The sequence below is a fragment of the Myodes glareolus genome, chromosome 18 (genome assembly GCF_982192425.1).
Source record: "Myodes glareolus chromosome 18, mMyoGla1.1, whole genome shotgun sequence".
NCBI classification, from domain to species: Eukaryota; Metazoa; Chordata; class Mammalia; order Rodentia; family Cricetidae; genus Myodes; species Myodes glareolus.
The window spans coordinates 9,430,321-9,458,303 of NC_142043.1; the positions used below are offsets into that span (position 1 = coordinate 9,430,321).

At 49.2% G+C, this 27,983-nt stretch overlaps 1 protein-coding gene across 2 annotated transcripts; it reads right to left on the reverse strand.

The window, feature by feature from the left end:
* Nucleotides 1-9,274: 9,274 nt before the first annotated feature.
* Nucleotides 9,275-26,616, reverse strand: Unc5cl (unc-5 family C-terminal like). Of its 2 annotated transcripts, XM_048445462.3 has the most exons (10): nt 26,417-26,616; nt 26,164-26,288; nt 20,179-20,608; nt 19,416-19,716; nt 17,683-17,945; nt 16,989-17,090; nt 16,821-16,888; nt 15,905-16,005; nt 15,340-15,453; nt 9,275-13,053 (listed from the first exon to the last, which is right to left on the reverse strand). In XM_048445462.3, the coding sequence occupies exons 3-10, from the start codon at nt 20,561-20,563 to the stop codon at nt 12,798-12,800; spliced, it is 1,590 nt and encodes a 529-aa protein (XP_048301419.2). In that variant the 5' UTR covers nt 20,564-20,608; nt 26,164-26,288; nt 26,417-26,616; the 3' UTR covers nt 9,275-12,797. The 2 variants fall into 2 exon arrangements, with proteins under 2 accessions (XP_048301419.2, XP_087754034.1); XM_087897908.1 differs by lacking the exons at nt 26,164-26,288; nt 26,417-26,616 and adding an exon at nt 25,746-26,071.
* Nucleotides 26,617-27,983: the final 1,367 nt, after the last annotated feature.

Below are 27,983 nucleotides of genomic sequence, written 5' to 3' on the forward strand. Positions count from 1 at the left end.
AGGTGGTCACATTGTAGCTACGGGGGAAGGTGTGGAGGCAGGTGGTCACATTGCATCACAATCAGGGAACGGAGAGTTTAGCTTCTTCTCTTCTTTTCACTGGGTCTAGGACCCCAGCCCACAGACTGTGGGTACCACCCACACTGAAAATGGGTCTTCCCCCCTCAATGAACACAATTCTAGAAAGTTGCTCCCAGACACACCCAGAGGTTTGACAAGGTGATTCAAGATCTGTCAAGTTGACAATTACTTAGCACAAGTGCCCAGCACAAGAAACTGCTTCAGAGAATTTAGTGACTTAACATTCCTCCAGCTAGACCCCACACCCCAACATTTATAGAACCTTCCAAAATAACACCAACTGGGTACCAAGTCTTCAACATTGACATTTCATGTTAGAACCATAACATTGGGACATCAGTGGGCCTCTCTGCAGCCAGTGGGAAGAGGAAAGGCAGGAAAGTCATCGTGAGCACTGTAAACATTGGGCACGGAAGTCTCTTGTAACACTTAATCCCGCCTCTATCCTCCACTCTCACACTCACCTAACTGCAGTGAGACAGAGGGATGGATAAAATGGGCCATTGTGATTTTTTTTTTAAGAAAGGCTCTCATGTAGCCCAGATTGGCCTCAAACTCTGTGTGGCAGAGGAAGGCCTTGAATTTCTGATCTTCCTGCTTCCACCTCCTAAGTGCAGAGATAGCAGACATGCACCAGCACTGGCTTGTGTGGTGTTGAGGATAGAATGAAGGGCCTCCTACATGTTGGAGAAGTGCTCTACCAACAATGATACAGCCCCAGCTATACTTCCCCACTTCTGGAGACAGACAGGTTTCTGTACGTGGTCCAGGCTTTCTTCCAATGCCAAGTCCTGCCGCTGGGCTTGAATCAGAGGTGATTACCACCATGTCCTGCCCAGGGTGAAGATTTTACACTGAAAGAAGAAATGCATTCTGGTGCACAGCTAGCCATCTGCCTCCCTCCCTTCTAGGTGCACCTTAGGATGCTCTTCATGGCTGAGACCTTGCCCTGGGTAACAACTATCTGATCTAATCAATGAACTTCAGCCAAGGCAGTGGAGCTGAACCTCTTTCAGGTAAAATACGAGCGGTGTGTGGTTTAACTGAGAGCTAATAGAGATGTAAGATTTAGCACAGATATTTGACTCTGGCCAGGGTGGGAGCTGGAACAGAGCTGTTCTGGTGGCATCCTCATTCAGATTATAAAAGAGACAGGGCTGGATTTGAACCAGCTCCTTCACTTGTGGAAATCACTGACCACTGACTCTCAGAGCTGGAGAGATGGCTCCCATGGGTGAAGTTTTGCAGTGCAAGCTTGCAGAGTTTCATCGGGATCCCCAGCACTCATGTAAAACCTGGAGCATGCTGTATGTCTATAATCCCAGCCCAGCCCCTGGCAGGTAGAACCTGCGGTTTGCTGGACAAGAAGCCTAGCCTGAACAATGAACTTCTCTCAGTGAGAGTCTGTCTCAAAAAATAAGATGGAGAGTAAAGAAGAAACATCCAACACCAACCTCTCACCTCCATATGGGTGTGTGCGCTCACACACACAATACACAACACACACACAAAACACATACAATATTGAATACAATTCCGACCCTCAGTCACTAGGAAGCAGCCTCAAGAGACAGTGTGTCTGCTAAGCTGTGAGGGACTGTTAGGTGTTTGGACTGGTTTGATCTAAGAGATCCCCCACACATCCACCATTGAAGTTGACCTTTAGGGCATTGGCTTTGTACAAGGTGTGGGCTTTGGATAAGCATTTTTCTAAAGGTGGACTACAAGGAATTTGCAAAGTTGGAGAGTGTGTCTGTATGTGTGCATGCGTGCGTGCTTGCCCAAGGTGCATTCACTCATCGATTCCCCATTGATTTCCGATCAAGCTAGCACGTGCTCACTCAAAGCTTTCCTGGAGATCTGTAGCTACTCAGATGTTTCCGGGAGCGCCTGAACAGTCACACACCTGCATTCTTCAAGTGTTGGCTGACACACAACACCTAGGGAGTAAGGAGGAGTTGTGGGAAAGCAAGTTAGAGGGGGAGGAAGGCCCTCTGGCTTCCAGGTCCTGGAGAGTGTGTTCGCTGGTAAATATAACCAACGCGCTGCGCAAATTACTGAAATATATAATCTGTCATCAGAGCGAATACTTGTCACAGTCGCCTACTTCTGAGTGCTTATGAAGTGCCAGGTGCCATGTTCAGGACATCACACACACATGCTCTTTTAACCAGGACCTCCCTGAGGACTGAGGACGGCACTGCTATGGCGCTGTCAGACGGGCAGATTCAGATCCTACACACAGAAAGGCAGCGGGGTGTGAGCAACCCACTCAAGGCCACACCACTGGGAAGGGAAGACTCAGGACGGAAGCCCAAGCCCAAGCTCTCTGACCATCTCCAGCTGCCACATGAACTGCCACACACTTCAGTCTCCTCACCCACAAAATGGGACATTACAGCCTGCTCTGCTTGCCTTATAGGGTTTGTCTATTGGAAAACAGGGGCCGAGATACACCATGGGGGCTGGGAAGATAGCTCGGCTTGCAAGCATGAGGGGTGGAGGTTAACTCCCAGAACCCATGCTTTAAAAAAGCTACGTGTGATACCAAACACTTATCCCATTCTTGGGGAGGTGGAAGAGGGTGGGTTCTAGGAGCTCTCCGGTCAGACAGAACAGCCTTCTTGACAAGTTCTAGGACAGTGAGAGATTCTGTCTCTAAAAGCAACCAATAAACCAATAAATAAATAATGAAGAAATATATAAGGGTAGACGGCAACTGAGGAATGACCCTTGTGGTAGCCTACACATGTGTGTGAACCCATACATGTGCGAACATACACACATACACACACATTTACACAAGGCAAAAATAATATGAATCTTTTATTCAAGTATTCTATTTTATGTGTATGAGTGCTTTTTCTACATGTATATTTTTGTATCGTGTGTGTGCTCGCTGCCCGTGGAGATCAGAAAAGAGCATCAGATCCCCTGTGGAATTGCAGGTGGCTGTGAGACTCCGCTTAGGTTCTGGGGATTGAGCCTGGCTCCTCTGGACGAACAGGCAGTGCTCTTAACCACTGAGTCATCTCCCTAGCCCTGGACTGTTCAGACTTCTACAGCAATGCTCCCAGGTTCCTCAGGGAGTAACAGAACCTTCCTCCAATATACTTAACAACAGCACGTTGTGTTTGAAAACCTCCGAAGGTGATAGATTCTCTGTGCTCATCACAAGACATCAGTACATGACGTCAGACGTGTTCATTACCTCTACTTAGCCACTTCATAATGTATGTGTATTTCAACATGGCAGACTGAAAAAAGAAACAAAGTTAGCTCCTCCACATGCAAACAACATGAGAGGAAGGATGCTCTTGACGTCCCTGGCAGAGAGTGGTTCCACACCAGAGCTCACAGCTGTCTTCTCCCCAGTCGAACATCTGGGAATGAATGTCATCATCACACTGCTCTCAAAAACTCTCAAAAAGTCCATGGGGAGAATCCAAGACTAGGGCCCACAACTGGTGTCTAAAGATAACCCACAGAGAGGGCCACCATGGATGTGGATACTCCTGTCTCCATCAAGCATTCGGCCAACAGCTACATCCTAACTCCTGACCATAAAGATGGTGAGAGATGGCAATGTAGGCCACTAACTTGGAGGGCAACTGTGATGGCCACTGTTAATCCTCAGTTTGACAGAATCTAGAGTCCCATGGTAGACGGACTCTGGGCATGCCTGGGGAGGGTAAGCCTGACTGTGGTGATGTAGTGAGGAAGTGGGAAGACTGTCCCCTGTGACTGGATCCTGACCTGTAGAGGTGGAGAGACGAAGCTGGCAGCAGCACCCTTCGCTGTCTGCTTCCTGACTGTGGAACTCAAGCTCCTGCTTCTGTGTCTTTCCCACCATGGTGGTCTGCACCTTGAACTGTGAGCCAAATAAACCCTTTCTCCTTTAAGTTGCTTCTGTCAACTACTTTATCACAGCAACAGGACAAGACAATAGCTGAGGCAGAATCTGGGCTATTTTGTGGCTTATGTGTAAAGTTACAGGGAATCAATGCACAATTCTTGGTTCCTTGCAAGAGAAGCTAATTCTAGAGAATGGAAGCAAAGAGAGAGTGTGTCAGGGTTCATTAAACACCTGGGGTCCAGGCTTAGGATCCCCAGCAGCCTGACACCACCACTGCCACCACCCCACTGCTGCCACCACCACCACCACAAGAACAACAACCACCCTGCAGGCTCTGGAATAGCCAGGTAAGCTCACCTCCATCGTTATATTTTTAGTTTTATCTCTGTGTCTGTGTGTGGATCTGTGTGTGCACATGTGCACACGTGAGTGCAGTGTCTCTGAAGAGGGCTTCAGGGTCCCCTGGAGCTGGAGTTACAGCTGGTTATGGATCCTGGGAACTGAACTCAGGTCCTCTGCAGGAGTAGCATGCACTCTTAACCACGAGTCATCTCTGCAGTCCTATCTCCATTGTTCTCGAGAGCTACCACCCAGGCCACCAATCAGCCCGGTTAGGCTGTCCAGACAACTGTAACATAATGTCACTGGCTAGGTAGCTTCAACAGCAAACACAGACACCTGGGGGTCCTGTCAGGTTGACAGTCCCACTAAGCATCACACACCTTCAGGGAGGCAGAACTTATTTTGACTCCTGGTTTCAGAGGCCTCGGTTCCATTTCTTCCAGTCCCACACATGGCGAAGCAGGGCATCTCAATGGGGTCAGGTGGTAGAGTGACATGGCTCATAGGGGACAGGAGGCAGAGAGAGACACAAAGGGACCAGGGCAAGGCACGTTTGTCCAGGGCATGTCCCAGTGACCTACTTCCTCCGGCTAGCCCCAACTCCTAACTTTCACTACCTCCCGATTACGTCGTCAAACTACAACTCCATTGATGAGGTCAGAGCCCTCACGATACAATCAATTCCCAGCAGCCCTCCCTCCGAATACCACTTTGTAGAGAAGCAAGACTTCTACACAGGATCCTCTTGCAGAACATTTCAGATCCAAACGACACCAGATGGTCTCTTCAGCCAGAGTGACCGCAGCCTGACTTTGGGAACCCCAAACACAGCAGGCAACAAGACAGGTGTGACAACCAATGCCACCTTCTCTCTTGTACACTTTCATTTTTATTTAAGACCAGGCCTCACCCTTTAGACCAAGCTGGCCTCAAACTCACAAAAGTCTGAATGCCTCTATGTGCTGAGGGGTAGGCTCAGAGGTGTGCACCACCACACCTGGATGTCCTAGATGAATACTGCTGCTCACTTCCCCGAGATTCCCAGCACCAGGAGGCCCACTCCGTCTCCACTCTACTCCGCTAAGGACTTGTTTATGATCCCATCTTCGCACTCCAGCTTCCCAGCATCATTCGCCCTCCCTGATGCTGACTTTCCTGGTCTCACCTGCGGGCTGACTACTAATATTCCTGTCCTTGAGATAATATCTCTATAACCAACTAAGATTTGTGTTAGTTTTTTGTTGTTGGTGTTGTTTTTTCAGAAGCTGTAACGTCTCTACTGATAAGAAACTAGTGCAGATGAGATTAAAACCAGCATGATAAAGATCATCTACAGATAAGAAAATAAAAGAAAGCCCACCATGATGCTAAGCACAAAGTAAGCACTCTGATAGATACAAAGCAAATGAATAAACACGTATGTGTACGGCTTGTTAAAAGATAAATAACAGGCTAGAGACACGGCTCAGTGGTTATGAGCACTGGATGCTCTTCCAGAGGACGTGGGTTCTGCTCCCAGACCCACAGTGGTATCTACAGTCATCTATAACTCCAAGGAATCTGATACCTTCTTCTGGCTCCTCAGGCATAGATACACATGGTGCACAGACACACAATGCAGGCAAAGCACCCATACACTTCAATTAAATTTAAAAAGTTAAAAGGCATTGTATCTCATTAGAAGGCACTCTAGATCTTACACCTGTAACTCCAGCAATCAGGAGACTGAAGCAAGAGATCTGCTAAAGTCTGAGGCAAACCTGGGCTACAGTGTGAAATCCCTTACAAAAAATTTAGTCTAGGCTCTTTGTCTTTTCTGGTTTGTTTTTTTAATTTAGGAAAGAGAGGATAAATAGAGGATTATCATAGTTTTCAAAGGTTTATCCTGTGTTTTATGTATATGTGGGTGTGTCTGTGTTGAGTATATATCACTTGAATTCACTGCCCACAGAAGTTAGAAGAGACACTCAGGTTCTCTTGGAGTTGTGAGCCATTTAATGTGGATGTTAAGAACCAAAGTTGGGTCCTCTGAAAGAACAGCAAGTGCTCTTAACTGCTGAGCCACCTCCCAGCCAGGATGACTGTATTCTTGTTTTGTCTGCTAGCCTTCCTCTCTTGTCTGCTAGTCTCTCTCTCTGTCTGTTAGTCTTTCTCTCTGTCTGCTAGTCTTTCTCTTCATACTTTTCCATGATCTCACAGACCCATTGAGATTTTATCTGCCAGAGGGAAGAGGCTAAAGATGCAGGCTAAAGAATGGCCTGAACAAGGAAAGACTGATGGCACACTGGACAGGGGCCTTCACTGTAGATTATACAGTCCATCTCTGATTAGTTAAAGTATAAACAACATATTGTGGAGCCTCCATAGTTCACAAACCTCAGGCAGAGCTGAGAGGCTACATGTAAGTCAAACTTTAAGCTTCTCTAAATAAGTATTTCATGTCCTGCCTCACCCCCACACCACACATACACACACACACACACACACACACACACACACACACACACGCGCGCGCGCGCGCGGAGAGAGGGAAAGGGAGGGAGGAAGGGAAAGAGAGAGAATTTAACTGTGAATCAGTTCTGTTTGAGTTCAGATGGTTTCCAGAATGTCTAAGAAGTGTATTTTATATTCTCAGTCTCTCAGTCTCTGAAACACAAGAAGGTACAAAGTATGTGGTGATGGAAAAGAGAGCAAATTTAATTCACCAACACTGGTGACCTTTGTGTGTGTCTCTGTATGTGGGAAGGCCAGAGGACAACTTTGGATGTCACTCCTAAGATGCTGTCTAGCATGTTTGTTTGTCTAGAAAAGTTCTCTTGCTGGCCTGGAATTTGTCAGGCAGCTAGGCTGTAGGCCAGCAAACCCCAGGGGTCCTTCTTTACCCACCTCCCAGCGCATGTACCACCCAAGCATGTGCTACTATATTCAGCTTTTTAAAATTTGGGCTCTGAGGATAAACCTCAGTCATCATGTTTGCAAGGCAAGCACTTTACCAACTGCTATTTCTCTAGTCTCCTGGAGCTGTCGCTGGGTACTTATTGGTCCTCTCCATTTTATTCTTGAGTTTAATGCAGGAAGCATGCGAGAAAAGTGCCTTCCCTCTGACTCCCACCATTCCTGAGACTCTAGGAAAACAGGACACTCTTCATCATTGACTTTTTATCACCATAACATATGCAGGGCTTAGAATAAGGTAGATACTCAGCAAATGTAAGATGTATAATAAGTGGATGGATATGAATGGATGAATAAATGGATATGCATGGATGGGCATATATGGGTAGGTGGGCTGGTAGGTGGGCAGACAGGGATGCGTGAATGTAAGGATGAATGGATGGATGGATGGATGGATGGATGAAGGATGGATGGATGTTTGAGCACACAATAAAGTTTTACTCTGCTGAATCTATAATTCAGTCTGTCCTATATAGTAGCAGTGCCCACTATCTATATATAGCTACTTAGCCTTTGAGATGTAGCTAGCACAACTGAAGAAACAAATTTTCATTTTACCTTGTTTTAGTAAATTTAAATTTAAGAAAAATTTCTAATTCTATTTTGTAAGATTTTTTAAAATTTGCATTCTATTTTTTGTATGTATGTGAGTGTACTTTGTTCAGCTATAAATTTTATGAGAGCTAAATGAATCTCCAATATTTCAAATGACTAGTTTACAAACACTGGCTTCTTTCTGTCACTATGCCAAAATTCTTGAGAAGGAAGGAAGATTTGGGCTCACAGTTTCAAACATTCTAGCCATGGTCAATAAGCCCAATGGGATGGCTTTGGCCATGTGACAGCATAAAGCATTGTAACATGAAGGGCCTGCTCGTTGGGGTTTCTGTCCTGTTCAGTTCCCACAGCCGGTGAGCCCCCAAAGAAAATCGCACAGAGGTCTATATTAATGATAAACTGATTGGCCCATTAGCTCAGGCTTCTTGCTAACTCTTATAACTTATATCAACCCATTATTCTTATCTATGTTAGCCACATGGCTCAGTACCTTTCTCAGTGGGGCAGGTCACATCTTGCTTCTTCTGTGATCTGGGCAGGACTGCGGGAAGAGCTTCCTTCTTCCCAGAATACTCCTATTCTCATTGTTCCACTTCTACTTCCTGTCTGGTTTTCCCACCTATACTTCCTGTACTTCCTGCCTGGCTATTGACCAATCAGCATTTATTTAAAACATGATTGACAGAATACAGACAATTCTCCTGCACCAGAGAGCATCACAGCGGGAGCATGTGGGAGGGTACCTCATGGTGACTGGGAAGCAAAGAGAGCAGCAAGGAAGAAGATGATAAATCTTATCATGAGTTCTCTCCAAACACTTAACTCCTGAAACTAGGCTCCATCTCCCTAAGGCTCCATTACCTCCTTCTCAGCAGCACAAGACACACTGGGGACGAAGCAGAGCCATTGCGGATAGAAACTACAGTGGTGTACAGGTAGAAATGTGCTGTAACTGCAAAATGCATCCCAGATGCCAGGCATTTAATATGAAAAATAATTTGAAATGTGCCCATGGGCCAGCAGGTCGACTTAGTAGGCAGAGGTTCTTCTCTCCAAAGCACAGAGACCTGAGCGCAGTGTCTGGAGCTCACATAAAGGTAGGCGAAAAGAATCTCACAAGGCTGCCTTCTGGGCTCCACATATGTGTGTGCCCATCACACACAGAAAGCACACAGCAACAATGACAATAAATTAGGGCCAACGAGAAAGTGAAGTAAATAAAGAGTTTGCTGCATAAGGCTGATGGCCCCAGAATCCTTCGCAAAAGGTTGATTCCCAAAAGTTGTCCATTTATCCCACACACACCTGTTTGCTCTCTCTCTCACCTCTCTCTCTCTCACACACACACACACACATACACAAATTAATTGATTAAAATAGTAAACTTCTAAAGAATTTAAATACACCATTAATTTTTGAATGGTTGTATGTGGAAATGATAACCTGGATATATTTGATTTAACAAAATTGGTGTCACGTGCCTTTTTTTACATTAAAAATTTTATTACATTTATTTCCAGGGGAAGGGAGTCACACTTGTGCCACAGTGTGTGTATAGAGGTCAGGAGACAACCTGCAGGAATTGGTCCCATCCTTCTACCGGGTGAGTCCTAGGTATGAGCTCAGGTTGTCAGGTTTGGCAGCAAGTGCCTCTGAGCCATCTCAGCATTCCTCTTTTTACATTTTTGAAGTGACTCTTAGAAAATGCGAGTGTGTGTGTGTGTGTGTGTGTGTGTGTGTGTGTGTGTGTGTGTGTCACTGTATTTCAATGGATAACGAAGATCTGGACCTCAGTGCTATCACCCGCGCTCTGAGTAAGTACTGAGACAGGCTTACATGTGAGCCCTGGAGGTGCCGACTCCACTCCACCCTGTGATTCCCCCGTCTACCTCCAGACCCTTGCCCATGGGAGCAAGACAAGACAAGGCCTCTGTGACACTCAGGAGAGCAGTCACGAATTTGTTTCTTGGGACCAGACTGGTGACCTATCAAGGGAAGGGTTGGAAGAGAAGCCTCATGCAGCCATCAAACGCTTTTAGTAAAGTCAATGCACAAGGGGGAAATAGCTCCATGTGACAGGGTCACTGCGAGACATCTCGGTCCAGACTGTTGACTCAAAGGTCCTTGGTAGACCTCTTCTACTTTTGCTTGGCTCTGAGGGTAGAAAGGCCCCGTTCTGGTCAGCCCAAAAGTTAGGGCAAAACATTAGGTCTTCTGGCACCCACTACCATCACCCTCTCTTGACTTTAGTTACCAGAAATATATACTAGTCAGGTGAGAACCATGTAGCCTGCACTTGTCCAGGGATGTCCAAGCATCCTTTTATCTTCCCTGGAAACTCATCCTGAGAAGCTGGCCTAGGCAGCCTGATTGACTAATCTTGGTTGTCATATTGCCTGGATCTGGAATCAGCTCAAATGCAAGCTGCTGGGCACGCCTGTGAGGTGAGGTTAGCTTTGATTTTCTTATTTGGAGTGGGCAAGATCCACCCTACATGTGGGGGCATGGGGAGTACCTTCCGGTGACAGATAAAAGGAAAGACCAAGAGAAAAGGCTTGGCCCTTTGCCTGCTTGCCTTCACCCTGGCTGGCAAGCTCCTCCACCCCATGGCAGTGGCGGTGGCAACTCTTTACTCATATCAAATCCCAGTTCCCTGTTCCTCTCTTTAGGCTTCCAATGCTGGACAGAAGACTAATGATTCTCCAGGAACCCTCTAGACCTTTGGCACAAACTGGGATTGCTAAGGAACCCAGCCATATGGACTAAACAGCTGCCAGGTTCTCAGTCTCTTTGGTGTGAAGACAGCCATGTTGGACTTTTCAGCTCATATCCTGTAAGTCAGCCTAATAAGCACCATTTTAATGTGTGTGTGTGTGTGTGTGTGTGTGTGTGTGTGTGTGTGTGTATCATCACTCCTGTCCCTCTAGTAAACCTTAACACACGCCAGAAAGAGTTCTCTCCCATGATGGGAATCAGAACTCCCACAATCCCCCTCTCCTGTAACCCCTGTGGCTTTTGTTTGCTATATAAAATCAATTGTTCCAGAAAGGACTCCAAGGATGCCTTTGATTGACCTGCAGAGAAGAAACTGCGGGGGATGGAGGGAGAAAGTGCCCTTTGCTGGCCGATTCTGAGCCAAGGCACCGACTCGGACAGATCAGCAGTGGTGTGGAAAGAAGGGAGGAAAAAGGGCAGAAGGCGACAAGTGAGGCTTAAAGAACAGAGAGGGGCCAGAAGGGCCCAAATCCTAAGGCTTGCTCCAAGAAGGAGAACTGAGCTGCCTGGTACTGGCCTGCTTTCATCCTAGAAGTGCACTGCAGAATATTCATCTGTATACTGTTACCACCCAAGGTCACTGGAGCCTGGAGAGACAGCTCAGTGGTCAGGACCAGAGTTCAGTTCCCAGCTCCCTGGCCAGATGGCTCACAGAGCCAATGGCTTCTTCTGCCCCTCACTGCCACCTGCACTCACATATACAGATATCTACACAGAATATAATTGAAATTTTAAAACTGTATTAAAAAGTCATACCTATATGCAAAGTTATCAGTCTTGGCAAAACTTAGTTAAGAAGAAAGGCATTTTTATATTTTACTAATATTGCTCACCATTAAAATAGTACCAATTTTTACTTTAATGTGGAAATGAATTGTTAGGGCTTTCAGAGAGATCGTCTGTCTTTGGACAAATTAACAGAACTATTGGGAAGCAAGAGTATTAATAACCTGAACTGCTGATTGTGTGGAGTGTCCAGTCTTTACTTCCTGGCCTTAAAGGAGACCTTGATCTGGGGGTATCTGCGCTCATTCACTCCCCGAATAGTTGAGGCTCTTTCAGGAGTCTTGATATCAGCATTAGTTCTGAGACACTCACCTGAGGCAGTGACGGGGGATTTGTTTTAATAAAAAAAAAGCACACAAAGATGGGGCGGTGTACATAACTAGATAGAGACGAAGCAGTGTGAAGCCCTGAGCGCAGAAGGTCAGGTTAACCCTGAAAGGGGGCAACTGTAGGAAAAGGAGCCAGAGGCTTAACACGCTCAGCTGGAGGTGGAAAGACCTGGGCTGCGAAAGAATGTGTACCCTGAATGCTTCTCAGCTTCGTGGGGGGGGGGGGGGGTGCGCGCGAATGCGTGTGCGTGCATGCATGCGTGCGTGCGTGTGTGTGTGTGTGTGTGTGTGTGTGTGTGTGTGGTGAGAGAGACAGTGGCAGAGAACGAAGATAGGTGTGACCTTCATGGGAAGATGGGAAGACATGAAGGGACAGGAGCGTGAGGCCAGTAGGTATGACTGCCTTCTCTAGATCTGGCCTTGAACCCGCTGCCAACCTCCTCACACCCCTCAGGTGAGCTCCTAAGGCAGCCCAACACACACTTGGTTCTACTCTGTGCACCCACCCTATTCCCCAAGCCCCACCCAAAGATCTCTCCCATGATCCTCTCTGGAGTCTACTCTTTGCTCGGGCCCACACCTCAGCGCCCTCCCTTCTCAACCCAAAGCTAAGCACAGCTACACACCCACCGCATCGCCTAACCATAGGAAGGCACTTCTAGAATGTCGCGCTCAGCTGATGGTGAGGGCATCTCAATTCGGCAGAACAGACTCCAGAACAAGATCAAAGAAGCCGACGTTTCCCCCATGATTCCTGCTTGGTGCTGAGACTCAGTGCTCCCTGAATTTTTGTGAACTGAGCAGTCTCCATCTCAGTGTGATTGCAGGGCCACCTGGCCGTCCACGAGAAACTAAAGCAGCATTTTGGAAGCTGACTGGGCTGTGGCTATCTCCCAGACTCTCGCGCCCTCTACCGACCAGGAGGGAACCTGCACTCAAGTCAAAGTTGGCCAACAGGAGAGAGAGCGGTCCTGATGCGGGGCTGATGGTAAGGCAGTCTAGCCTAGCCTCGCTGGGTGTTCCAGCTCGGTCCACCCGGGTCTGTGCCAATGACCCTGAACTCATAGGCATGACCTGGCCTACTGCAGCACCCCGCGAGGCCCCGCAGGGCATGCTTAGAGTTTCTCATCCAGCTCCAGGTGCTTCCCAGGTGTTCTCCCAGGTGTTCTTCCCAGATGTTCTTCCCAGGTGCTTCCGTGCATCATGGCAGGGCTGCCCCGGGGGGTTCGGTTTAGGTAGTTCTGGATGGCGGAGGCACAGTCCAACCGTTCCATGGAGGTCATGAGGTAGTGAAGCTCCTGCAGGCTGCCATTCTGTTCCTCGAACAGCTCCAGGACGGCCGCGGCTGGGCTGCGTTGGCAGGACAAGAACCTGTCTCCAAGGGACAGGGAACAGTGAAAAGAAAGCAGGGAAACTAAGGAGCAGTATGAGGCCCACCCTGCACTGCTCCCCTAGGTTCTGCTCTTCTTGTGCCTTAGGTTCCTTTTACTAAGCTGAAATTTTTCATGAGACAGCATCTGAAAATGTCCAACCTGTTGACATTGTCCTAGTTAGCTTGCTGTTAACTGGACACAAACTACAGTCATCTGGAAGAGGAAATTCCAACTGAGAAAATGCCCCCATTAGATTGCTCATAAGCAAATCTTTGGGGGCATTTTCCTGATTAATGATTGATATGAGAGGGTCCGGCTCACTATGGATGATGCCACCCCTGGACAGATGGTTCTGAATGGTACAATAAAGTGGGCTTGTGGAACCATGGGGAGCAAGGCAGTGAGGAGCATCCCTCCATGGCTTCTGCATCAGTTCCTGCTCCCAGGTTCCTGTCTTCAGTTCCTTGACTCCCCTTCATGATGGAGTGTCACGAATAAGCAAATAAACCCTTTCCCTCCCAAGATGATTTTGGCCATGGTGTTTTATCACAGCAATAGAAAAGCCAGACTGAGATAGGTATTGTCTACAAATTTCACGCTTGGGAATCACGCATGTTAAAAAACAAAATGGAAAAAATCACACTTTAAGTACGCATAGGACTTTGTGTTGTGTCGCATGCATAGTTTCTGTGATGACCTGTCATTGTTTGAGAACCTTCTAGAATCTTTTTTACAACCTCTAACTCCTCTACCACCGGGGATGCCCTGCTTCTCCAACCTGTCCTTGCCCACCTCCACCCTAAGCCTCCTGTCTCCAGGCCCATGCCTACACCACTTTGCATAGCCTGGCCCCCTGCACCTCAGCTGCTCCTCACTGCTACAGTGACGGACTCTCCATGGTCCCCTCTCTGACATCTTTTCTGACTCTTCATTCTGCAGCCCTCTGGCCAGACCCAGCTTTTCCTGCTTCAACTGTGTGTGCCTCTCTTCAGTATTCCGCAATACTGAACACACACAGAGGGCACAAGGGAAGTTTGCTATTGTTCTCGGGTTCTCAAGGCCCTTGCTATAGATCATTTGTGCTCCTAGGAGGTGAGAACGTATTTCACACTGTGTCCGAAAGCTGAGTGGTACATAGACAGGCACCCAACGATTGTCTCAATCTGTTCTGCCTCCAGGGTCTGGCTCTAGCTCACTCATCCCTGACCACTGCCTTCAAGCCTGGGCTCTGGGACCTGCACAGAATTGTTCTTCTACCCATCCCTTTGTGAGCTTCTTGGCAGGGGCCCCAGTCGCATCGCCACTGTGCCTGCTAACACTGCCTGTGTTAACAAGAGGCAGGTTTCCAGCTCCGTGTTGTACACACATCATCCTGTAATCTGCTTTTCCATGCCTTGGGCCACAGTGTGGCGAGCGCGCACTAGCGTCAGTGACTTGTATCATTTCTTGTGAAATATTTATTGCATGCCTACTATGAGACAGACCTCAGGCTGAACGAATGGGTTTGGCATCCTGGGAAGAAAGTGAGGTATTCTAAATTCTACTGAGGCACTGGTGCCCTTCTCTTCAACTGTAAAACTATGGCTACTTTTTTTCACTTACAAAATCCATATAACAGATACACAGGAGTGTGAACTTGAAGCTGACTTCCACAGAGAACATACAAAGGCTTCCACTCTATGCCTACCAAAGGAATGAACTGGAACAATGGCCTTGGCCAGGTTCAGACACAGAGATGGAGCGGGGGCTCTCACACCAGCATCCCAGCAACCCCTGAGGCTCTCTTACAAAAAACTGGAATCTTAATGCCTGCTCCCATTTTCTTCAGTCCTGAACCTTAACAATAATTAAAACAAAGCTGTATAGAGGACTGAGACACTGGGGACAAGTCACCCCCTCAGTCCCTGAGAGAGGTCTGTCTCAGAACCAGGTGTACTTATCTTCTGGCCTTTGCCTCCTGAGTAAATTGTAAGACAGTTGTAAGCAATTAGAGTCTTTCTTTCCCCAGTTTGTAACTAAATCTATTTTTATCAATTTCTGTTTTCCAATTTCTTGGTAAACATAGGGAAAGCAGATGGCTGGTTTACGGACCTGAGTGTCTGATAACAGTTACTCTGGAGTTCAAGGATGTAGAATCGGCAGAAACAGCTGTCCTTCCAAAGGGACTCAGGTGGGAAGTAGCCATTCACTAACTTTCAAGTCACCTCCTTGTCTGTGGTCCAGTTCCCAGAATGTCCTGAAGTCGCCCCAGCCCAGTCCACCTTTGACTTCCCCGTTTGCTCACCGGATTTTCATGCCACACAGCCCCATGTGGGAGGCCAGTCTACGCCAGTCATTCCCAGTGACACTGCTGGGCTCCAGCAGCATCTGCAGCTGCTCAAAGAGCTCCGGGGGCAGCCTGCAGCAGGGAACAGGGTGTTTATGAAAGGAAGGCTGGGCAGACAGTTCAATCTGCTGCCACATAATCACGAGGTCTTGAGTTCAACAACCAGCGCCCACATAAAAAGTCTGGTGGCATGTACTTGTGACCTGAGCATGGGAGAGAGGGAGACAGGCAGATCCCTGGGGCTTGGTGACCACTTAGAGCTCCAAGTCCCAGTGAGAGACTTTATCTCAAAAACAAGATTACGGCTCCTGGGGAATAACACCTAAAGTCACCACTGACCTTCATGTGCATGCATACACATGCTTTCACACACCTACATACATGAACACACACACGAATGCACACATGCATGCGTACACACACACAAAGAAACTCTGACATTCTCCATTCCATTACCTTCTGGGGATGCTGAGGCAGGATTGCCAAACACCCCCAGACAACAGTCGGGCTACCTTCACCTCACCTATTGCATGGGGGAGGCTGAGAGACAGGAGGTGGTGCCGCCCAGGGCTCTTCCTCTGAGGCCTGGAACCTGAGGATTTCCGTGTACTTGGCTTCCAAGCCCTGAATCACCAACAGGGACAGGAAACACACTCAGGGGTCATGAGAAACTCCTTCCTCAAGGGGCCCCACTGCATTCCTCATGACTTTCCTTCACCCTGCTCAGCCTTGTCACCAGAATATGCAGCCTCCACTCTCCCATCCTTCCCCCTCCCGCAGCACCCTGGACCCTCTGACTCCAAACTTCAGAACCTCGACAGTCAGACTTAGATTTGTCCCTGCGAACAATAAAAACCACACAGGATGCGTCCTAAGCTGCCAGAAGGCACGAGCAAGACAAGGACACCACCCACTATCAGAGAGACTGGCCTCCAACTGTCCTCCCCAAATGACAGTGTGTGGTGGCTGCCCACATCCTGCAAGATGATGCTTTGGGTTTCCAAAGACTCTCAGACCTGACATGCTGGTCTCTTCTCTGCTGCCGTAGGGAGTGGGGAGATAGCTAACCCCCTTTCCACCGCTCAAGTCCCCATTTCTAGTCATTCCCATTGAAGACAGATGGGGACCTTGGATGAGGTCAGGTCTTCCAGATGCCCTAGTTGTCTGTCCTGAGCTGAGAGAAAGAGCTAATGTAGGATTTGAATCTTTTAATATTCTAATGCATTCATCCACCCATAAAAGGGGCTCAAGGATGGAGGGTAAGTAGGGGCCAGCTGGTCTACGTCCCTTAGAGATCTGGCCCAGTAGCTCTATGGCAAATGCACTCTTTAGCTACTTTGTTTTGTAATTAGGTCCCTACTCACTGCGTTCTGGACCTTTCTCCCTTGCCCAGACCTTCCACGGGTCCTGCCCTCCCTCTATGCTTCTGCACAACTCACATCCTGGAAGGTGTGCATGGTGACAATGATCTCATTGGTTACTGCCGAGCAGTCTTCATTCTCATTGGCTACAAAGAGAAGCAAGATGGGTAAGAGCTGAGAGTGGGGCTGTGGAATAGGGCGGCTGGACGGGACAAGCTTAGAAAGTGAGCAGGGCTCCTGGCGTACCTGCCTTTCTCCGGAAGCAGAAAGAACGGAAGGGGCACTTTCCATGCCAGATATGAAGGTGGGGAACCAGCTGGCTACTGCTGTCATCCACGTTTTCCCAACCTAGGGAGAGGACAGAAGCAACGGCCTTCGAGCACAAGGCCTTCCACAAGTCTTTAAGGAGATTGTGGAGGGGCATCAGGATGACAAGGGGCAGAAGGGTCTCAAGTCAATGGAAATCCAAGCCCTCAAACTGGGCTTGTTTTTATGCCTGTGTCTCTATACTATACACACACGCACGCACGCACGCACGCAGCCCTTTAATCTTCCTTCATCCTCCCGTTGTCTACCCCACCTCTTAAAGCAGTTGTATGCCCCAGAGATGTTCCTATCCAGAACTATACAGAGGATTCCAGAAACACCATCAGCAGCCCCAGTCTTAAGAAGAGCCCCAGCAGGCAGGAAAACTCAGAACATAATTCCCAATCCGAGGTTCCTCTCGCTTCCAGCCTTCTGCCTCGCATCCTTCTAGTCCAGGATGGCTGGCAAGGACCAAGTGGAAGACAGGAATGTGAACAAAGCCAGGAGGTCCTCTCAGGGATGCCGGGAACCAAATCCAGGAAATGATTCCCTGGATGACTAGAAGGGACCCCGAACCGGCCCTCCCATGGTGCTTTCCATCCCCACTCCCACCCCCACCCCGCGGTCCCCTCACCCTCAGAGATGTACTTGAGCTTCAGGCACTGGTCTGCTCTGGCCCCAGTGAAGTCAAAGAGCTGGCAGGGCCCACGCATGCGTCCACCATGGGGCTGCTCATTGGTGATAGCCCATTGCAGGGCGCAGGGAGTATTGTTCAGGAAGTAGACACGCAACTGCAGGTGGGTCTGCCCGGGTGCCAAAGGGGAGCAGAACACTGCCAGCTGCAGCCATTTGCGGGCTGTCTGACCCAGGGGTGCCTCCAGAACGCAGGTGTAGAGGCTGTGGAGGAAGATGGTGGCGGACGCCCACGCATAAGCACCAGGAAGGCCGGGATCCCAAGGCGCCTACCTCCGTGCTTCTGTCCCCTAAGGGATCTCTGAGCAGGTGAGGAGAGCACACTAAGTAGGTCTGGAAGGAGGACCGGGTGAGAGACGGAGTGGCTTCAAGAATTGAGGAGTGGGCCATGGTGGCTGTGATGGTAAGACTGTCAACTTGACAGGGTCTGGAATCACCGCGGACACAAGTCTCTGGCACGTCAGTGAGGGGGTTTCTCACCTGAGTTATTGAGGGGGGAAGACCCACCCTGACAGACAGGATGAGGTTCCTGCACTCAGTGAAAACCAAATGACGCAGCAACAGCCACCCCTTTTCTAACGCTTGGCTGAAGAGGCAGCATGACCAGAAGCCCCTGCCTCCTGAAAGCCCCTGCCTCCTGAAAGCCCCTGCCTCCTGAAAGCCCCTGCCTCCTGAAAGCCCCGCCTCCTGAAAGCCCCTGCCTCCTGAAAGCCCCGCCTCCTGAAAGCCCCGCCTCCTGAAAGCCCCGCCTCCTGAAAGCCCCCGCCTCCTGAAAGCCCCGCCTCCTGAAAGCCCCTGCCTCCTGAAAGCCCCGCCTCCTGAAAGCCCCTGCCTCCATGGCTGACATGTACCCTTGGAACGTGGGCCCAAGTAGCCTCCCTCAGGTTGCTTTGGTCAGGTGTTTGTCACAGCAGTGAGAGGTGACTAATACAGTGACTGTCACCTCCTGGGGAGACAAGCCAGTGTGTATTATCTGCAGCAGACACAAATTAAACATGGGGAGCCACAGTCTGAAGGGGGTCCTGCACATGATCCTCCTGGGGGTGAACAGGCGACAAGGAAACTGGGCAGCAGAGGACCTCAGACCCAAGAGATGGAGGTCGGCTATGATATGAGCTTGAAAGGAGCAGCCTGCCCTTCCTCAAGAGTTTGGCGGGGGGGGGGGGGGGGGGGGGGGGGGTCCTGCAGTGGGGCACGAGCAGAGAGAGACAGCTATGAAGGACAGGTGCGGAGATGGGACAAACTCACTACAGGTGTGTCCAACCTTTTGACACCAAGGCAGAATGATGTCGTCCACAGTCACACTCAAGAACCATACAATTAAATTTCAAAAACAAAAATCTCAATGTTTTAAGCACGTCTACAATTCTGTGTTGGTACTTGCTCACAGTCATTTGGGCCATATGGACTGTGTGTTAGATGTGCCTACTAGACAGAGGAATGGGTTGGATCAGGTGCCTCCAGATAGGCAGAGTGCAGTGGGACACAGTCTCAGATGGGTTTTCCATGACGGAAATGACTGCCGTGGACATTAGAACAGCAGACTCAGAGAGAGGGCCACAAAGGTCCTTCTAAGGAAGACAGGGGCAGCAGTTCTGACACAAAGACAAGAAGGGGGCAGACAGAGAAAGAGAGAGGCACAGAGCAGGGGACAGGCCAACGGACAAGGCCTACCTGAAGTGAGAGAGCAGGATACGACACTCATCCCGGGAGGTATAAGCCCCCGGCCGACCCAGACGCCTCCAGTTCTTGGCATCCAGCAAGGGAGTATTGCTGGTGTAGGCACAGGCCTGACTGGGCTCCTGGGCACAGTGCTTGAATGTGAGGGTGCAAGGCATCAGGAAGGAGGCTCCATGAGGGCCACAAGCCACCACAGGACTCACTAGCCCCTGTCTGTGAGACAATGATGGGGCATCTGTCAGGTCCCACACCAGAACCAAGGACACCCTCTCCTGACGACCCACTGCCACAGCACCTGGAGGGACAAAGGGCTGAGGTGAGTCCAACACGCAAGGCCAGGCAGAGAGGGCAGGGACTCTGAGCCCAAAGCCCAGAGCTGAGGGCACCCAGCAGAACACCGAGAGGCTGTGTGAATGAGGAAGTCCACCGTGAGCTGACTTAGAGTCACCATTTCCTTCCACGGCCACAGCCACCCAGATGGGGACACGTGTGACTTTCCACACCACAGCCTTCCTTTGTTTGGAGACTTGTCACCGCAGGCTGTCTTTAGAGCAAGACATTTTATTTCCACCTGCGGGGAAGCTGTCCCGAAAGATATGTGGAGACTCATCTTGGGAGAATCTATCTTTGGAATCAAAAAGGCTAAACTATAAATACAGTTTTCCAAATCCAAAGTTCTCTGTGGGTGGAGCTCAGATGGGGTACCCTACCTTGCTGCCTGAAGAACTCTGCCAAGAAGGATGCTGGGAGTAGTTACCTGGCGGGATGAGCAGAGAAATGCCTGTGTCATGCAGCATCAGGCATCCGCCACGGTGATCCACCTCTCGAGCAGAATACACCAGCAGCTTATGCATCAGCTTCCGTGTGATGGTCTGGCCCCGGGTGGGCGTCTGGAGCTCCTGGTAGAATGCAGCCACCTCCGGTATTGTCGGGGGTGGGCCCTGCCTTGGGGGCTCATACTCTGGCAATGGAGTGGGTGGGAACACTGTTTCCTCTTGGTCATCTGGATTCCTGCAGTCTTCTGGCAGCCACCGAGAACAGTGCCAGCGAAGGCACTGAAGCAGAAGGAAAACACTGGCCACAGGTATCCCCACCAACAGAAGGAACTGGAAAGGGTACACAGAACTGTCCTGGGGGCTCATCTGCCTGGTCACGCCTACACCCCTGCACCAGCCAAGGCCAAGGGCCTGCAGGGAAAGTGAATAGAGTCAGTAGAACTGTACTAAGTCTTGAATTTATGGAGGCCAAGGCTTCACTCCCCTCCAGGAATGCTCCCCCCTTTTTTCCCTCTCCCCCATGTAGGTTCACACACACACACAGACACAGACACACACACACACACTCAACAGCTTTCCTGAGCTAGGCATGGTGGTACACATCTACAATTTCAGCCCTTGTGAGGCAGTAAGATTTGAAGCTGAAGGCCAGCCTGAGCTACAAACTCTCCAAAAGAGTGAGCTTCCCGCAGTTCTCCACAACCCAGTTACAGCAAAATAAATCCTGAGTATAGAGAACATACATTGAGTTAGAGGACACGAGCTCAAGGTATCAGTCACTGTACCTATGACGATTATCATATTGCTTCATTTACCTCAATGTCCTCACCCATCCAAATATCTACTTTTGAGCCAGTAGCGGTACATGCCTGTAATCCTAGCAATCAGGAGGCTGCAGCAGGAAGATCCTGAATTGGAAGCCAGCTTGGGTGACATAGCATCTCAATATCTATCTGTAGCTATCAGCACTCATTTAAAAAAATCTATAATAAAGAAAGCAACTTCCAACCTGATTGATATAAAATACACGGATAAACTGAGGGCCGAGTGCGCTGCATGCACAAGGCCCTGGGTTTGAGCCTGAAGAATATGGGAAGAGAGAGGGTGAGGAGAGGAGAGAGAGAATGTAAACTATAGAGAGGCATCTTCAATAGTGTACATCATAAAAACACAAGCCAATTATGTAACTTGACATATTTTATTGGTCACATTACAAAGTAATAGTAGGGGCAGGAAAGATAGATGGCTCGGTGGTTAAAAGCATCAACTACTCTTGCAGAGATCTGAGATTTGGACCCCAGCATCCATGCTGGGAGGCTCACAACTGCCTGTAACTCCTGCTCTACGGGATCTAGCACCCTCTTCTGACCTCTGTGGAAACCCACATATAGAGGCATACAACATGCTCATACATACACATGGGAATACCAAAATAAATATTTTAAAGTAATAATAATATTTGTATTTAATCCAACACGTTCAAAATAGTATTTTGTCAGGCAATGGGCATGAGCTCATTAGTGAACTCTTTCACACCCAACTCCCTGAGTACTTTACCCTCAGAGCACAGCTCAGCTAGGACTTGCCATAGTCCACAGAGTTCCATGATGACCCTTGTCTTAGCGGAAGTCTGGAAGAAAATACTTCCAACCCGTTCTATTGATCACCACGGAAAATCATGACAACTGAAGAACACAGGAATGAATTCTGGAAGTCTCCGTATGGCTTGGATTTTTCACAGCAAGCATGTCCTTTGCATGAACTTTGTTATTGTGTATGCACATGTCTGTGGAAGTCAGAAGTCAGCCTTGGATATCATTCTTCAGGATGTGTATGCACATGTGTGTTTGTATGCATGAGTGTGTCCATGTGCGCGTACATGCGTGTGTGTGTAGGATTGTGCCCATGGAAGTCAGAGACATCAAATTTCCCTGGAGCTAGAATTAAAGGCAGTTGTAAGTTGCCTGACATGGGTGCTAGGAACCAAACATCCATCTTCTGGAAGAGCAGCAAGTGTTCTTAACCACTGAGTCACCTCTCCAGCCCCCACCTTGTTTTTTGTTTGTTTGGTGGGTTTGTTGGTTGCTTGGTTGGTTGGTTGGTTGCTTTGACTTGGGCTGTTTTGTTTTGCTTTGCTTTGCTTTGCTTCTTTCTTTGATTTCTTGAGATAGGATCTCTCACTAGGACTGGGAGCTCACTCAAGAGGCTTGGATGAATGGCCAAGGAGAACCCAGGCATCCACCTATCTCTACCTCCCCAGCGCCAAGATTAATAATGCAAGCCACTACGCCCACATTTTTACTTGGGTACCAGAGATCCAACTCAGTTCTCATTTGTACACAGGAAGAACACTGTCAATCAAGCCATCTCTCTGGTCCTTGAGGGTTGTGGGGGGCTTGTTGAGTCCTATGGCTTTGCACTTTCTTAAAGAGATTGGCATGGTGTCATGTGGGAAACACCTGTAGATGATACAGCACTATCCAAATGTGTTTATTTGTACCCCTCCACCTGCCATAAAGGTCCAAAGGTAGCTCCCAGGCATACATACAGTACAGCATGATCAGCAAGAGTTACAAGTGGAAGCAAAAAAGAGGAAAGGATGAAGAAGAAGAAGTAAGCAGGGCCTTAAAGAGAACATGAAATGAGTGAGGCCAAAAGCACATGCTCACTGAGGGCTCACCTGACTGCCTGGCATTGGGAGCCCCGGGAACTTAGAACTTTCTAGCAACCTCCAACACACACGTCAACTTTCCCTAGATCTGCTCCCATCCCTTCCTACTTCCTCCTTGAGCCCTGCTGACTCCTAACACCCACACACTCTGGTAGGACTGGGCTCCCATTCCCTGCACGTTCTGGCTTTGGCCCCTTCATCCCTGGATATGCCCCAGTCCTTGACTGGCTCCCAACCTCTCCGCTGCCAAATTAGCCTGAAAAACTCCTCCTCATATGCTGTCCTGCCAGCTTTCTCACATGATCGTTTCTAATCAGCAGCTGCACATCAGGCACCATGGGAGGCTCCAAAGGGGCCAAAGATGTCTTGTTCATCCCTGGAGGAGCTGCTGGGGGAAGGCCATTCCTCCATTTGACAGCTGGATTCCTTGAGGCGTGATGTCCTCCTCCAAGGAGATTTCTTTAACTCATGAGTCCTTCACTAACTGGAAAGGCTCCCAGCATCCCCTCCTCTTCACCAGTCACCTGCAGCTAAAGACCTATAAAGACTTCACTCCCTTTCCAGCCCCTGCCAGACAGGAAGACACTCCTCTGCACCATACCCTTAAGATCTGAAAGGGGCCTATTTCTCCTGCATCCTCACTGAAGATGCACACAGGAGATGGGACATTGCTCACTCTATCTTGAAACACAACCTTGAGGCCAGAGCCTCAACCTTCTTTAGCCAGGCCACCTGCAAGGCCACAGGTGAATCAGGCAGCGGTCAGAAGCTGATTCGGCTAAGAAAGCAAGCTCTCTCGTAAGCCTCCTCATTCCCTTTGCTGTTTTCGCTATTAATAGCACCACAACTATTAAAGACTGATAGAAGTGGCTTGGCTTGTGTCTTATGCCCATGTGTCTTCGCTTCACAGGTAAGGAAGCTGAACTTTCTGCCTGCTGCAGGGATGGAGGGAGGAACAGTGAGTAGGAACTGATGCACAGGGGTGACTAGTTCAGTGATCCTCACCCCCCTCGAGCTTGCCCCACTCCTCCTTTGCCCCTAGGTCTCTGCAGTCCCACCTCTAGAGACAATAGCATTGGATGGAGAAGGAGAAAATGCAAAGAAAGATGGTTCTGCTCTGTGACAACAGCACTTGGGAGACTGAGGCAGGAGGACTGAGTCTGAGGACATACAATGAGACTGTTGTAAAGAAAGGAAGGGAGGGGGTACGGGGAGGAGGGAGAATAAAGGGGCTAGAGAAGGCTCGGCAGGTAAGAGCACTGGCTTTTGGAAGACCTGGGTTTGATTCCTAGCACATGGGGGTTTCACAACCATCTATAACTCCAATCCCAAATGACTGAGACCCTTTTCTGGCCACTGTGGGCACCATGATCATGATGCACTTCCACACTTGCAGGCAAAACACTGTACACATGAAATAAAAACAAACAAGTGAGAACAAGAAGGAGAGAAAAGAGAGGAAAAGGTGGACGGGAGGAGGGAGTCGAGGGGCTGAAAAGGAATAAAGGCATCTCTGGGTTCCCAGGCAAGTGATGACATTTATGCCCTGCCCACCAAGGCTCCGACAGCCGAATGGCTGATAAAAGAGAATGGAATGAGAGGAAGCTCTCTGTTTCTATAACAACAGCCTTCTTGGGGCCCACTAAAGACCAGAGTCCAAATCCCCTCCTCCCCATTGGACCAGGTCCCCTTGCCCAGCTGCCCCACCTGGAAAGTTAGCATATAACACTCCCACAGCACCCTGGGCCTCAAGAGAGCCTGTCCCACAGCACCCTGGGCCTCAAGGGAGCCTGCTGATCTCTCTGGCCTGCAGCAGCTCAACTCCTCCCAGCTCAAGCCTGGGGCCAGCTGACCACTCTTCCAGACTCCCTTAGCCTTTACCCCATCCCCACCCTTCCAGCCGCCCCCCATCCCAAGAAGGGAATGGAGCCAAAGTTGAAGGGACCAGCTTGCAGTCCTACCAATTAACCATGTTCTCTAACTCCCGACTCCTCAGAACCCAATTCTCCAGCCCAGAGCATTCTGGGTAACATTTCCCCAAAACAAGGGGCATTAGAATACTATCATCACCTTCCCTATGAACAAAGACCCAGAATCCCACTGCAAAGGTCTGTTCATATCCTGTAGATACTCAACCCTCCCCTCCTCCCTGATTCTCACTGATAGAGTTCCGAGTGCTTTTAAAAGACATAGAAAGTACTGGCCTGAGCTGGGCTTGGCAGCACCAGTCAGTAATTCCAGCTACTCAGGAGGCTGAAGGAGGAGGGTCACACATTCGAAGTTGTCCTGAGCTTACAGAGAGTTCAAGGCCATCCTGGGCAATGCAGTAAGAGTCTGTCTTAAAAAGTAAGAATCCGGCAGAGGGGGCACACCTTAATCTCAGCACTTAGGAGGCAGAGGCAGGCAGATCCCTGTGAGTTGAAGGACAACCTGGTAGTGAGCTCCGGGTCAGCCTGGGCTACATAGTGAGTACCTGTCTCAAACAACCAAACTAAGTAACAAAAATAAAAAAGAGAACTAGGGGTGTAGCTCAGTGACGGAACACTTGTGTGCACGCTGCCCACGTTTCTGCGTTCAAACCACAGTACCAGGGAAACAGCAAAAACAACAAGACAATGAATGAGGCCACACACAGTTCATGGCCAGCACTCATGAGCACAATATACATTTCCACCAAACAGAGAATCATCCCCCTGCTTCTGACACCAGGCCAGCACTGGCCCTTTCTTCCCTCCTCCATGCAGAGGGTCCTCACAGGGTGGCAGACTAGCTTAGCTGATCTGGCTCTTCCCTGGGCCTCTCCCTCAGCCATACCATCCCCTTGCAGCTGCCACACACACACACACACACACACACACACACACACGGGCTACCCACCTTAATATCAGCTTGTTCCAAGAGGCTGCTAGCACGCCCAGCAGCAATAATTCCTTCTCTAAGAAACAGAAAGGCCAACCAGACCTGTCTCCAGGCCAGCAGACAAGTGGACTTGGGCGGGGAATGCAGGCAGGTGCGGCCTGCCACTTCCCGGCAGCTCCCAGTCACGCTATGGAGGGGTGGCGGAGAATGTCTTTGTCTATTGGCAAAGTCCAGGTGAGCCCTGGGAGTGCTGACTTCCCAGGGCCGGTCTGGAAGGGAGGAGGAAAGGAGGCAGCTTTGATGCAGGTCACGCATCTAGAAGCCCCCTCCTCACAGTGCCCTCTGCTGGTAAGCGACGGCCCCTACCAAAGGCTGCTGGTACGGACAGGAGGAGTGAGGCCAGAGGTAGTCAGACGACTGATGCCCCGGGACTCACCTGGGAAACTTGTTCAAATGCAACCGCTGTTTCCACAAGGTCTGGCGGGAGACCGCAGCTCAAAGCACCTTCCGGGTGAGCCAGTGCAGCCGATCCTCACACTGAGAGTCTCTTTTCCGCCCTCCCTGCATGGGAAGATCACACAGGTACTCACATATCTGCTCCCCACCCCCGCAGAGTTGGTGGGACACTGCCCTTGGGCTGGACACTTGCCCTAGCTCTTGCCCAGAGTTGGTGAGACACTTGCTCTTACCTTGAGCAGGAGTTAGTGCTGACACTCTCAGGGCTCTGAGCCCTGAAGAGCAAGCAGAGCCCAGGAGCCCTGAGCGTCTAGGACGAAAGCCCCTCGGGGCAGGGAGATGCCCACCGTTTGCTGCTGTCTGCCTCTTCAATACACAGCCATTTTTCCATGGGCTTCAACCTGACTCCCTATCTTGGCTTTGGTGAACGGCACTGCTATAAACGTGGGAATACAGATATGAAAGTCTGGAAAGAGCGGGAAGCAGTGGGTGGGGTGATGCTGGGCAATGGGCTGCAGTTTGATAAAATAAGTTCTGGTGCCCTCTGAGACTGCAGTACAGCAGTGTACTGTATGGCATGCATTCTGAAATAGTTAGAAAACAGGATTTTGACTGTTGTCACAACTTCAATGATACATATTTAAGGAAATTAGTATTCTAATTACTTTGATTTGATCATTACAAAATGTATCCATGTATCAAGACATCATGCATTATACCCAATAAATACGTAGTTATTGTACATCAATCAAAAATAAAATACAATTTTTAATATTCTTTCATTCTTATTTTAGTGTATGTGTTTTATATGTTTGGTTTTGTTCTATTATGTTTAATTTATGAGTGTGTATGTGTCTGTGTGTATGTGCATGCCTCCTGTACATGGGAGCCTTCAGAGACCAGAAGAGGGGATCATATCCCCTGAAGCTGGAGTTATAGACAACTGTGAACCACTTGATGTGGGCACTAGGATCTGAGTTCAGGTCCTCTGAAAAAAACCAAAAGTTCTGTTAACCACTGGATAGTCTCTCCAGATCCTAAATACAACTTTATAAAGAGAAAGAAAGAAAGAAAGAAAGAAAGAAAGAAAGAAAGAAAGAAAGAAGAAAGAAAAGGAAAGATACATAGATAGATGATAGAGGGGGGGTGGGAAAATGACTCAGTACAGTGTAATGCTCAAGTGCCTGCTGGGTTCAACAGCCCAAATCCACATAAAAGACACTGGTAACTCTCGGGAGCTGGGGGAGAGACAGATGGAACCGTGGGCCAACTGACCAGTCAACACAGTCAACTTGGTCAGTTCCAACAGTGGGCCAGGGAGAGGGCCTGTCTCAAAAATAAATAATAGATAAATAAACAAACAAATAAATAAATAAAATGTGGACTCCAGCTGTGAGAGCTGGCACTCGAGACTGTCCTCTGGCCTCCACGCGCTCGTAACATACCCTTCACCCACATACACACATGCATGCACCTGCATACACGTGAATATACACACACATAAAAGAACATAGAGAAACGGCTTCCTCTCCTAGTTAATTATTCTCTTGTCTTGCATCCCCTCCGCTTCTGTCCCTGGGTGGAGATTGCAGGGAGGGTGAGACAAACACATCTCAGGGTGCCCCGGTGGGTGTCACCAGGGACCCACAGAGAGCAGCCAACCCTATAAAGGAGACCCAGTGCCTAAAGGACATGCAAGGAAGGGTGCTCAGAACTCTGGCAGGGGACAAACAGGGAGGTAGCTGTCTTTGTTACACAAAGTTGTCTGAGTCATGCAGAAGACTGGGCCTTGCCAACAGG